Source organism: Lipotes vexillifer, unplaced genomic scaffold (assembly GCF_000442215.2).
Source record: "Lipotes vexillifer unplaced genomic scaffold, Lipotes_vexillifer_v1.1 scaffold967, whole genome shotgun sequence".
Lineage (NCBI taxonomy): Eukaryota > Metazoa > Chordata > Mammalia > Artiodactyla > Lipotidae > Lipotes > Lipotes vexillifer.
Window position 1 is genome coordinate 171,669 of NW_006791018.1, and position 13,995 is coordinate 185,663.

General features: G+C 40.1%; 1 protein-coding gene across 4 annotated transcripts in view; it reads right to left on the reverse strand.

The window, feature by feature from the left end:
• The window catches only part of CACNB4 (calcium voltage-gated channel auxiliary subunit beta 4), a 279,529-nt gene that overhangs the window by 10,257 nt on the left and 255,277 nt on the right, over positions 1-13,995 (reverse strand). For all 4 annotated transcript variants that reach the window (XM_007464157.1, XM_007464158.1, XM_007464156.1 and 1 more), the window contains 2 exons: positions 8,732-8,883; positions 5,974-6,069 (listed from right to left, as the gene is read on the reverse strand). In XM_007464157.1, the coding sequence (XP_007464219.1) occupies positions 5,974-6,069; positions 8,732-8,883 (248 nt within the window). The remainder of the gene's footprint in view (positions 1-5,973; positions 6,070-8,731; positions 8,884-13,995) is intronic.

The following is a 13,995-nucleotide window of genomic DNA, read 5'->3' on the forward strand; positions in this document are numbered from 1 at the left end:
CCATGTAAGAAGCTCATATTCCTGTTGGAAAGATCTCGTGGAAGAGCCCTGAGACCACGCGGAGAGGGAGAGGAGCTGGCTGAGCCCAGCCTTCCAACCATTCCTGGTAAGGGACCAGGTCAGCCACCAGCTGAGTACCACCAAGTGGTTGTCATTTGAAGTCACTAAGTTTTGGGGTAGTTCATTGCACAGAAATAGGTAACCAGAACCTTCTCCCAGAACAAGGGTCGCAACTTTGGTGCCTGGCTACATTGGGCCTGCCTCCTGCTTCTATAAACAAAATTTGACCGGAACACTTGTATTTGTTTACATACTGTGTGTGGCTGCTTTCCTGCTACCAAGGCAGAGTTGTGTAGTTTTGTGAAGAAGACCACATGGCCCACAAAGCCTAAAATATTTACTATATGGCTCTTTACTGAAAAAGTTTGCTGACCCCACTCTTAGAAGAAGCCTCACCCATGAAACCCATGATTCTCTCTACAGGAGAATATATAATAGCCCGTCTTCTGCCATTCACTCTCTAAAGTCTTGCTAGATGAGGAGACAGAGATCTTACCCTGGCTTTGCCCAAGGTGCATGACCTTTGGAAAGCCAGTTCACCTCTCTTGGTTTCAGTCCCCTCATTTGTAACATGATCAGTCTTTCCTTAGAACTGTGCCATGAAACACTAAAATGGTTCTATAGTCAAAACTCAGGGGAAGCACTGTACACAACCTATCCTAATGGAGATATAAAATGCTCATTAGCACATTAAGGCTCTTGTTGTAAAGAAACCAGTCTACGTTTGTTTACTTAGGTGTTTTCTCAAACATTTTTGGTACCAAAGTGCTTTCCACCTGCTGACATTGCATATGGAACCTGTAATGGGAAGAACGCACTCCAGGAAATACTACACAGGGTGCTTTTCAAGTTCCCTTTTTGCTTCAATAGTCCCTGAGTTCATTTTTCTGGCTATAGAGAGTCAACTTTTTTCAGTACTATTTTAGACTTCCCTTTCTAAAGACTGCCGCCTTTAATTTCTTAGCAATGTGAGATTCCACCAGTGTAATTTGCTGACTTTTCAGATTGGAGATGCAGTGGCCAATTTAGCAAGTTGCAAATTCTCCTAGAGGAACTAAAATGACACAGTGATAACCCGTCTTTGGATGAAAATGATAATTATGGTCTTGAAGTAGGGTAGGGACAAATGCAGATACATTTTGAGACTACTACTGGTTTTTATAATCGAAAGATTTTTTTCGTGAATGCCAAAAGAGAGTGTACAATTCCTTCTTAGCATTACAAATGCTATTCAAACAATATTAAATGAACATGTTTAATAATGTAAAGAGTGTTTAGAAAATATTAAATACAAGGTAACCTTGCTTATCCAGACTGCTTGTTTAGAATTCCAGGTTATCGAGCCAATTATATAAAACAAGGAAGTGTTTACCCTGCTGAAATAATGACAGGGTAAAGCTGCCTTCGCAGTGCATGAGGCTGTTGGAGATTCCTGACACGAGGACACATCCTAAGGCAGCTCACAGTATTATGTGCATTTAAGTGCACGTATCTTTCCTTGGTTCCAGCTATTTCAGATTTAACATGTACTGTATACATACTCAACTATCAACTGTCTCAGCAGCTATAATACATCAATTTTAATAAGACACAAGTTATTTTCTCTAGTAATTATTAGGAATAAATGTTAATAAACTCATTCTCATAAAAAGATCAAATTAAAAAGGAACAAGTTCAATTCACCTGAAATGCATCTCAAGGAATCACTTACTGAGACTTCTTCTAATATTATTAACCAAAACTTGTGTAGATATTCATCTAAACCAGTGGTTCTCAACCAGGAGTGACGTTTTTCCCTAAGGGGCATTTGACAATGTCTAAAGATAGTTTTGGTTGCCACAACTTGGGGTTTGTTACTGGCCAGAGATGCTGCTAAAATCCTACAATGTACAGGACAGGTCCCTATAATAAAAAATTATTCAACCTACAGTGTCAGTTGTTGAGAAACCCTGATCTAAATTTCTCTTTTAATCTAAAAAAGATTTATAAAGTAGTATCTGCAAGGACATTTATGACCTAACAAATTGTTTGCCAAGAGTTGACTCAACCAATGGAACCTTTTTAGACTATCTGCTCCTTGAAGGCAGGAACGTGCCTTTGTCTCTCTAGCACCTAGCAAGGTAACAGGCCTAAAGCTTAAATAATGTTTGCTGAGTGTATTTTAGTTCTCGCCAAGAAGGTTGATTGTAGGTGAGCTACACAGATTTGAAATGACTAAATATTTGAGTTTGTCTGGTTTAACCATATGGAGACATGGATACCACGTCTTCAGACGTGCCCACATGTCATTCTGTGAAACATCTTAATCGTGTTTTGAAACAATAAGCATATTACTTGACTTGATATATCTTCTGCTTATGTTTTATACTCTTCTTTTCCCTGGGCTCTACAACCCTCATGATTTCAATAACATGTCTGTGCTGATCACTTCCAAAATCTAGACAGAATCAGAGTGTCAGAGTTGGGAAGGGATGTTAGCTACCATAGCTTTCAGCCTTCACCAAAGATTCCTTCCACTACACCTGACATCAGGTCCTAGAGCCCACTCCACCCCCATCCCTGCCACCAACTGAAGGCAATTAGAGACAAGCTCTCTACTTAGAAAGCCGTCCCATTCTTCTCAGCATTTGCATTTGAGCAGATGTGTGAAATGCCTTCCTCCTGTTGGGTGAGTCTGATCGCTGTGTCAAATGAAATTACACAGGCCTAACTGCCCTGAAGTCCCCCCAGATCTGCTTCCCCATACTCCCACAGATCTTAGCGCCACATCTGGGACCTCACAGAACCAGCGCTGCCCTCACAGTGTGGATCTCTACATAAGTGAACTCAGACACGACCAATGAGATCTGAGCTATGAATCTGTGTTTTTTCCTTTTGTACCTTCCCTCTTCATTTTCCACCATTTAAGCAGGTGGCAGGGTCTGTGCTTCCTTGTCTGGTGGGGGAGGGAGGTGTCTGTGGCAGGAAATTGCCAGCTCTCCATTTCCCCTTCTGGATTTTGTGTCCCCAAAGCCTAAATTGGTTGGAAACATTTTGTGCTAACTGCCTCTGGAAACAAAAGGTGAGGATGCTTTTAGATACAACAAAAGCAGAGAGTTCCTTTAATAGTAACCAGAGTGGGGGAAAAGGAAGATACCTCCACTCTCTCAGACAGAGAAGAGAAGGGAGCTCTCTTGCCGATGTCCCAGAGAGGAGGGGCTGTGAGTCTCCCAGCCTTGCCAAAGACCCCCTGTTCCCGATAAGGTCTGATGCAGCACAGCCTCCATCCTTAAGGACCACGTGGATTTGGTCAATGAATAGGTTGTCTGCATTGGAACTCTCCCCCTCACTCCCTCAACTTCCCGCCAGCCCCACCCTTTGTCTTTGTTCTGCCCTGGATTAGGGTAAAGGCAGCTGCAAGCGTGGCTAAACATCCTGCCTGCCCAGTGGGCTAAGGGGTCAAAGTAGAAAATGAGCCATTTCTTGCACATCGAAGTTGGGGGCCAGAGATCCATCTACACTACACAGCTATGTATACTAGTGGAGCAGTATGATGGACAGAGCTTTGCTGGAGTCAGACAAAGGGGTTGAATCTTGGGGCCCACTTATTTTTTGTTAATTTTTATATTGGAGCACAGTTGATTAACAATTAATTGTAACCTCCAACAAATTTCTTAGTGGGGACTTAGCTTTCTCCTGTAGGAAGTAAGGATAGTATTATCTACTGTGGCGGTCATAGAGGTGCATGCCGAGACTTCCCCTGGAGTGAGAACCTGCTGTGCTGAGTGCAGTCAGCAGACAGCCTTGGGCTGCTGCGCCTTCGGGATCCACCAGGGCATTCAAGCAAGGACCTGCTCTCCCCAGGCTGCTCCCAGCCACCGACTGAGCACAGCACGTGGACTAGAGCCTGAATGTTTCTGCCCAACATGAGGCTCCTCTAGTGCTCTGGGGAGTCCCCAGCTCCGAGTGGGAGATTTTCTCAAGGCTACATCACAGTCTGAGGCTCCTCCTACCCACTTTTTCCCTCCCCTTTTCCTTTCACAGAGTCAGAACTACAACAGGTCTGAAGGCTGTCCCTGCCAGTTCTGTCCCTGTTCCCTTTTTCCTCTCATAGGCATTTTCCCTAATAAATCTGTACTTCGAATTCCACTTGTCTGCTTCCCAGAAGATCCAAACTGATATAACTACCCTTAGAAAACTGTTCTAAAAATTGGAAACAATAGCATAGTTCCTGTCTTTTGGTAGCTGTTAAAAAAAGGTTAGCTTCCTTCAGCTGGGATGCATTAGAGTCAGGGACTGGGTAATACATTCTCCTATATTCGCTCAGTGCTTTAATCGTGGACTTCAATAGTCAGTAATGTGTCTGTCTAACTACAGTTAGACTTAACATAGGACTCCAGACTCTGGGCTATCCAGATTATTTGCAGGCAGATAACCAGGTGTGTGTGTGTGTGTGTGTGTGTGTGTGTGTGTGTGTGTGTGTGTGTGTGTGTGTGTGTGTGTGTGTGAATAGGTGGGTTCGATTGGGGAGAAAATTGGCTTCGGAGCCAGACAGATCTAAATCTAATCCTAATTTGCTGTGTGACCTTAAGGAAATCCCTTAACCTCTCTGTCTTCAGTCACCTCAACTATATAATGGGGATAATACTGCCCTACCTTACTAAGTAACTGTGAGGGTTAGAGATAGTAACTGTGAGGGTTAGAGATAATCTATATAAAGCACCTAGCACAGTGTCTGGCCCATTGTAAGCATCTAATAAGAGAACGTATTGCCTGTACATCCTTATTCTTACCCTGTACCCTTATTGCCTGTATCTCCTTTCATTCATTTGATATTTATCGTGGGCCTAGTATGATAGGAACTTGAGACACAACAGTGAACCAGACAGGCACAGATCATTGCAGAGCCTGACAGGTAGGCATGGCACAGCACATCCAGTAATTATAACAGAAACACTTAGATGGTGCTTATTATGTGCTAGGTACTGTTCTAAATAAGAGCTCTACTACACATTCACTCATTGAGATTTTACACCAAACCAACGAGGTAGGTATTTGCTCAAGATTACATAACTAGGGATGTAATCCCTAGTGTAGATTAGTATGGATTTGAACCCAGGCAGTCTGGATCCAGAGTCTGTACTTTTAACAGCTACGCTGTGTTGCTCTAAACATTTGAATTGAATTTTATGATTCCACAGAGCATGAATGATCCTTACATAAGCATATAACAAAATCTAGTGAATTAAATCAGTAGGAAAAACAGTTATTTCCTTCAGAGAAACACAGGCACAGAAATAGTAAGTCAGCTGAGCAGGTGTAGACATTGGTGACCCACACGGTAGCAGTTACCACCCCTACCCCCCCACCTCCTCGCCATTTGCTCGGCTTCGAACTCAGCAGCTGTTTTCTGGTAATGGCATTAGAAGAAAAGTTGCTCTAATATGGTTTTTCATCTTACTTAACCCTGACCTTTTCATCTGCTATAACCACAGGGCTCTTCTAGTTCTAATAAATTCCAAATTTTCAATGTCATAATCTATTATGCCTCTAGGAACTTTCTGTCAGAAAAGTTAAAGGAGTCAAATCCGTATGTTTTATTTGTAGTTTTCTTTTCATAAAAGTGTCCACATGACTGCATTAAATAATTTGCTGACTGTTTGCAAGGCAATCAAGGTGGCAGTAAGGACATCAGACCCTGGACACCAAGTTCATTTCTTATTACGTGGCAGACACCACACAGCTCTGGATGCCTGGGTAAGCCAACATGACAGCAGCAGTTTGTTCCAAGAAATCCTTTAGATATATGACAACATACCATCATCGTGACCATTCTAGAATAAAAATGACAATGCTAATATGATAAAAACAAAACCTACCAACCTCTCCTAACCAGTCAAGAATGATTAAGACAAAAAAAGTGATTGTACTTACAGGGGGACATTGTGCAAGTTTATCAGCTGCCACCAGTTGAACATTTAAGTGTTTACTTTGGGACTTTCCTCTAGATTTAATCAACCGCTGTAAAACCTGATAGAAGAAGACATGAATCTGAGATACTGTCAATGAGCTGAAAGAAAACCAAATAAATCCAGACCTTTTTTCATAGTCTATTTAGCCTGAGTATTAATAGGGAGGAAATACAATATGACAAGTCATATATATATATATATATATATATATATATATATATATATAAGGAGAAAATACAATATGAAAAGTCATATATATATATATATATATATATATATATATATATATAAACTCTGTAATGATATTAACCACTTACACTGGCTTTCAGTTATAGTGGATTTGACATGTTCATCCTATTCTCACTCCATGTGAGGTCTTGGTGGCATCTGGAGTTCCCACCCTAGATTTTACCCAGAGATTTCAAAGAGAGCCCTGCAAAAGTGGAGGCACTGATCTGTACCAGGTCATTTATGTCCAAATTTAGTTCAGTAATATTTTGGTTCACTATCTCAATGTCAGATAAATATAAGAGTTACATATATTTGACCCTTTGTGTCACTGATAATTAAGGCATTCCAGTCTAATCTTACATTAAAGGACAATTTCATGATCGAAATCTAGGCAGAACATTTGTACTGGTGTATTGCTACATATAAACCAGGGAAATACCTATGTCTTTTGGGCACTTCTGTAACTGCATTTTTCCATATACTCATCTTTCCCTTAATATTTTTTTTAGCTGAAGTAAGACCCTTCCCCCCAACTACCACTAATCTATGAGGCTCAGTGATATCTCAGCACATATATCCACAGGAGTCCCCGTTCCTGCACTTACGGACCCCACGGTGACTGGGGCAAGAGGGGTTGAAATCTATTCCACTGCAGTGAAGGGTGCTTGATTCCCCTTCAGTTCTGGGTCAAAGAGACTCCAAGTGCTCAAGGCATTTTCAATCCATTTTAATGATTCCCCAAAGGTCCTGGTTTGGTCAGGATTCCCAAGCTCATCCTGCACAGAACCAGTGCCTGTAGAGATGGAAAGCTGAGAAGCTCAGAAGCATTGGGAAGGGCACATTCTCTACCTGTGAGAGGAGACCCCTGTTCTGGTTGGAAGTTGAATTGGCATTTAAGCAAGAAAATGCACTCCTAGGGCCACTGAAAAGAAGCTGTTGTTAAGGTAGTACCTCCCAAGGGTATCCATTTCATATTAACTTTTCAGAACATCATCACTTTTTAAATTTTAATTAATTATTTATTGGCTACGCCATGTGACACGAGGGATTTTAGTTCCCCGACCAGTGATTGAACCCATGCTCCCTGCAGTGGAAGCATGGAGTCCTAACCACTGGACCACCAGGGAATTCCCCATCATCACTTTTTTTTTTTTCAAATTTCGATATTTATTTTTAAAAGCAATCTCATTGTACTCTTAGTTTTTATAAATGCGTAATCTATTTTATAAAATTTATTTATTTATTTTTAATTTTTATTGGAGTATAGTTGATTTACAATGTTCTGTTAGTTTCAGGTGTACAGCAAAGTGAATCTGTTATACATATACATATATCCACTCTTTTGTGGATTCTTTTCCCATATAGGCCATTACAGAGTATTGAGTAGAGTTCCCTATGCTATACAGTAGGTCCTTACTAGTTATCTATTTTATATATAGTAGTGCGTATCTGTCAATCCCAATCTTCCAATTTATCCCTCCCCCCACTACCGCCCTGACGCATCATCACTTTTTAAAATTAAAGAACATCCAAGTCAAAAGGGACCACTTTGAGGCTGTCTCACTTTTTTTTTATCTTCCCCATTGGCATAAAGATACATGGCAGATATGCCATTGTGCTCAACCACAGAATAACTATACTCCTTGAAGAACCCAACCTAAGCACAAATGTAAGGGTCTATAAAGTTTCCATGAGAGATTTTATACAGTGATGTTTGACTTATATGATAAATATATATGTACTTTTTTTTTAAACATCTTTATTGGAGTATAATTGCTTTACATATATATGTACTTCTTGAACTATGTACTTTCTCAACTGGGGCGAGAATATAGGTGATAAAAGAATCAATATTACCTAAGAGATTTACCAAGATAGAACCTAAAGTCTCTGAAAAGCCAGACTTTACTTTTTCTCACCTTAGTTCTTTTTGTTTTTATTATACTCTTGTATAACTGCCCAGTTTGGGAACCACAATAGACATTGAGCTTCTTGAAGGAATAAACAATTCTTTATGTGCTATCTCGAAATTTCTAGAACCTGTACAGAACAGGTGAATTAAAAACTGCTCATTGAATCTGCCTGCCAATGCAGGGGACACGGGTTCGAGCCCTGGTCTGGGAGGATCCCACATGCCATGGAGCAACTGGGCCCGTGAGCCACAACTACTGAGCCTGCGCGTCTGGAGCCTGTGCTCTGCAACAACAGAGGCCGCGATAGTGAGAGGCCTGCGCACCGCGATGAAGAGTGACCCCCACTTGCCACAACTAGAGAAAGACCTCGCACAGAAACGAAGACCCAACACAGCCATAAATAAATAAATAAATAAATACGTTGTGTATTATTTAAAAAACAAACAAACAAACAAACTGCTCATTAAAAGGGTCTCAACAAGACATTCTCCTTGCCCACTAACAAAAATGCACAGAGCAAAAAATATTTCAGAAGAAACAAGCTTCTAACCCTTAAGACAGAAATGAGCTGATTACCTTTGGAGATGAGACTTTTACATGAACAATAATTGGTGCTAAGGAAGTCTTTATAAGTTGTGCTGGGTGATTGATGGTGTCTGCATCAAGAACAACTAGTTGCAAAGATCTTGCCAACTCAAAGATTCTTTCAATTTCACTTTGTACTTCCGCTAAAAGGAGAAATAACAAATAATAGGTCATGGTATTTTTATTAATTAGTTCCTATATTTAAAAAATAGTACCTCTTTCAGATGTTAGCCTACATTGCAAAACAGAACATTTTGAATTTTCATAGTCCTATCTAACTTAAGATCTTTTCTAAAGAGAGATGGGTTGAGTTTTACATAAAACCAAACAGTTGGTGGAAAAAATTGAGAAGGCTCTCTTGATTTGCTTCTTATGCTCACCCTAATATTTAGCTATTTACATAGCTATGTTGGTTTTTATTGTGCTTTTGTTCTAAAGAACTTTTATTTTAGCTATAGAAGCTGCAACTACATTTTAGGAAGCAATCGAAATACATGTGCAGAGCAACATCACATGGAAAGCAAATTACGCTGAAATACGCCTACCAATCAACAACTCGCATAGTAATATTTTATGGATATGTTTTTTAACATCTCACAACTCATCTATTTTGACTGATATGCATATTTTTGTATCCCTGTTAAATGTTCTGGATCTACTCTTAACAACTAGCATATTGCTAAGTCTTCATTCAAGTGTTAGGGCCAGTGGACTTGTTCTAAGGCATAATTATCTTCAGTATTAAAAAAAAAAAACAAAAAACAACCTAAGATCAATTATATTAAAGTGCCACAATGCATTTAGATGCAAATCTACTTGGCTTGCTGTAATAGCCAACTGACCTGAATCTGTGCACGAATCTGGTCAAATGAAAAATCTAGTTATTTTCAATGTCAAAAGCAATCCAGCTATTTTTTAAGCAAAAATTAAGCAGATTATCTATAAAAACATAATATGGCTTTCTGAAATATAAAAAGCTTTTTAATATATATTTTTATAAATCACCTGATTTATTGATCATGTCCACAGTCTGAATTAGTCTATTTAATTTTCAGAGAGACGATCTTGTTTGCTTTTTCCTTATTTTCATTTTTGGCTATAGGCATGACTTACCAATGTTGTAATCTTATCCAAATTACAGAGAGTAGACAAAGCTACCTAATTTAAATTATTTCAAAGATGGCCTAGGAAAAAGCTGATGTTGCTCTAAATATCCTCATTGAAAAGGGTTTGTACCAGAATCCCATGATTTGTTTTGCTTATTCAGTATAAATTCAAGTTCATGTTACCCACCAAAAATTCTCCCTTCCATAACCAGACAGGTTGACAGGGTGTGTGGGATCATTAATGCTCAAAACTATCACGCAACTCTATTTTCTAGGGCTTTGCTGATAGCATAAAATTCTCATTTCCCACAAAACCACTGGTGTTTAATGCATGATCTGTATAAGAAGTATGAATTTAAAGAGTCATTAGAACCCAGTAGAGGCTGTTCAGTTCAACTTCTGACTCTCAACATGTTCTCTGATTTCCCTCCTGTAATGGGTTGAATTGTATCATCCCTAAATTCATATGTTGAAGTCTTAACCCCTCAGTACCTCAGAATGTAACCTTATTTTTGAGACATCGTCTTTACAGAGACCATCAAGTTAAAATGAGGTCATTAGGGTGGGAATTACTCCTATATGACTGGTGTCTTTATAAAAAGGGGAAATTTGGAGACAGGCACACACATAGGAGAACACCACGTGAAGATGGATGCAGAGACTGGGATGATGCTTCTATAAGACAGGAATGCTAAAGATTGCCAGCAAACCAGCTGAAACTAGCAGAGAGGCATGGAACACCTTCTTCCTCACAGCCCTCAGAAGGAAACAACCCTGTGGATACCTCGATCTTAGACTTCTAGCCTCCAGACTCTGAGACGATAAACTTCTATTGTTCAAGTAAAAAAAAAAGGCAACATATCTATCACTTTTCATATTATCCAATACCAATAGCCTGAAAGATTTCATGTTGCTCTGAAAGGTGACTAGTTTTCAATATATTAATGTAAAGAATCTGGACAATTTGGCTTATTTGCAAAATTCTGAAATACTTTCTACATTTATTAGTAAAAACAACCACTTGTCCCTTTTTTCTCATGTCAGAAACAGAAAGATTTTTTTAATGAGAGAAGTTTGGAAAGTAAAGTTTATTTCTATTGTGGTAAGTTTCTTTCTTTTTTTTTTTTTTTTTCATTAAACTGCCACTGGTTTGAGGTAACTCCTGGCCAGGACTGTACTAGAACAAGGCTATCTTGCTTTAAACTTAAAATCCGAATACAATATTTTCTGAAGTAGCAGAAAGGCAGTGACGCAAAGTAGACTCTGCCCCGGTACAAAGAACCCGTGAGGCACTCTGAGTCTCTGTGTAAATAATTCAGAGACACCTGGGCCTTATTTACTTTGCACCAGCCATGAGGCAAGTGTGGTGTTTTTTGGGAGTATTTTTGGCCACGCCACGCAGCCTGAGGGGTCTTAGTTCCTGGACCAGGGGTTGAACCCGGGCCTGGCAGTGACAGCGCAGTGAAAGCACCAAGGGCAGGCACACCTACAGCTTAACCAAAACAAAACTTGGGCAATGGGTATCAACAGAGAGGTACTCGGGCAGAGCAGGCCAGGAGGCTGCCAGAGGTCCACCCTATATACTGGAGTGGGTCCGATGTTTGGATAATATGTATATGGAATACAATAAATAAGTTATACGTGTGAGAAAGACATATTAACCTACACAGCTCAGTTCTTTTAAAGAAAAACTTTAACCAAACACAACAATCTTGACTACCCAGGCTGATTCCAATCAAAGCTTTATCATGATCTTATTCCAGACAAATGAACTCTGAGAAGTCATGGACCGTGAACCTGGAGGGACCTCAGTGAACACTTCTATAACTTGACCACAACTGGTCTGGACCCACCTCTCCCCAGCATCTCTGTCACCTGTGCCCTTTCTCTACTTCAATGGCTCCCTGTGGCCCAAAGCAACATTTTCCAAAGGCAGTACCCTGGATCACTAATCTCATGAGATAGCCTACACAAAGAAGGGTTTTTATTGCAAGGGAGATATCACATGCTATAATAGTTTCTCTTGCAATTTCAAATGTATATTACCCTCTTTATCTTAATGCCTCTAAGAAGCGTTGCAGTGAAGAAATCTGACAGCTATTTAATCCGTAAGTTTCAAATTTATTTGACTGCGGAAAACATACTATTAGTATCCTTTAAAATCAACATTTTGTGGAATCTATTTTGGTGTCTCTTTAGCAAGGCGTACTAGAGCCTTAACATACTGGCCTCGATCTGTTTTTTCAGTCTCTTCTGTTGTTCTCAAATCATGCCCCCTACTTCCTTTTTCTAAATATGCTCTGCACAAAACAACTTGTTTCTCAACCACACAGTGTTTATATGTCAATGCCTTTGCACATTCTTGACTGCCCTAAGAACCAGCTCAAAAAGAACTTCTGTGAAGTCTTCTCAGACACCTCTTACTCTCTACCCTTCTTTCTTTATACTTTTAGTACTTTGCTCATAATTCCATTATCACACAGTATTTTAACCATCACTCCCCTTTTTCTGTTTGCCTGTGGCTAAGATACTTTGCCTTATTTATGTCTGTACTTCCTAAGTCTGGTACAATGCATGGCAGTAACAAGTGTTCAATAAACATTTGATGAAAGGATCTACACATGTGCATTAATAAGCAGACAAATGGGCATAAGTGGCTCACATAGTGGTTATTATAATAGGCTGCCATTAAATTATCTCCAGTGGTTGTGGGAGTTATGACTTTACAGAGTAAAAAGGAAAACCAGTGAACTGATACACCAACCCCACTGCACCCACTCCACTGACTCTGACAACAGGTGACTACATAGGTGATATGGAATGACCTCACAGAATGCCCATTACACTCTAGGCTGGTGCAAGATGGCTGAAAAAGTCAGGCAACCTAGCTTATGTTTTTAAGTGTCCTTTAGCCTCTCATTATACATCAGAGGAAGGAATGGTTAAGAGTCAAAGGCACTGTGAGGAGTGGAAAGGAGGGTGGAAGACAGGAGAACAGAGAACAGATGCTTATTTGAGAAACCTTCAATCTAATTTGGTATCCTTGTCACCCATGATATACTACTTTAGTCAGTTACCTAATCTGATTCATCATCATCAACTCTGCCATCAACACCCCTGAAGGTCAAAATACTGTGCCTTTAAGAGTGTTTCACTCTGTCTGTGGAAGGCTCTAAATACAGAACTAAAGAAGGAACCACTGATGTCTGGGATCCTCCTCTCACAAACGCTGACAACTGTCCCATTTGGTAGTTCAGCATTCTTTCAAAAAGCAGCTATCCAACAAACATTTATTGAGGAATTACCATGTGCCAATCCCAGGCCAGGAATAGAGACGACACTCGTCTCTTTCCACCTACATAATTCTTGGCATAGCCTTTAATGGACACTTGATGGGATATTTGGGCATGCAATCTATCTTAGAAACCCTAATTTTAGAAAAAGTTTTCTATCACCTACAGAGCTCATTTAAGTAGTTTTTTAAAAAAAATGTAGTGGCATAGTAAAACCCTGTCTTTCCTACTCTGCCCATGAGGAATAGGGCAGTAAACAAGTTGCCCTCAGAATGTGAATGCAAAAGAGAGTTATAAGTGGACTACACCACTCCGGGCCACCATAGAAACCACAAACAGGCTTTTGAGATGAGTGATATGATTCTCCTTGCAGCCTGGACCCACTTCTGTGGTTGGTGAATCCATCCTCCACAGCCTTGCTCCTGCATGGCTTGACGGAACTAATCACATATAGTGCTTTTTCTTCTCCATCGTGGTGAATTTCAGGATGCTTTCTGATTGGTTCACCAGGAAAGACATGTTTAAACTCCCTGAACGGTATTAATGGTGGTTGCTACTTCCACTTAAGGATGTGACTACTCTGGGTACCAGCTGGCAGCAGAAACCACACTGAGAACATCATTATCTAGCTTCCTTCTAAGGATCTGGGAAAGGTGGACATCTCATTTCCTTTCATGTCAGCTGTGACTTCCGTATGACAGATATCATTTGCCTCAGGCAAAGCAGGGATGAGTGGTTTCGCTCGTTGAGGCAGTAACAGAGGAGGACAACCTGTTGAGGATTCTTCCTACCAGACTACTAATTAGATAAGTGACTGGAGCTGAGAAAGAGGAGTCTCAGGCTACTGCAGGACTCT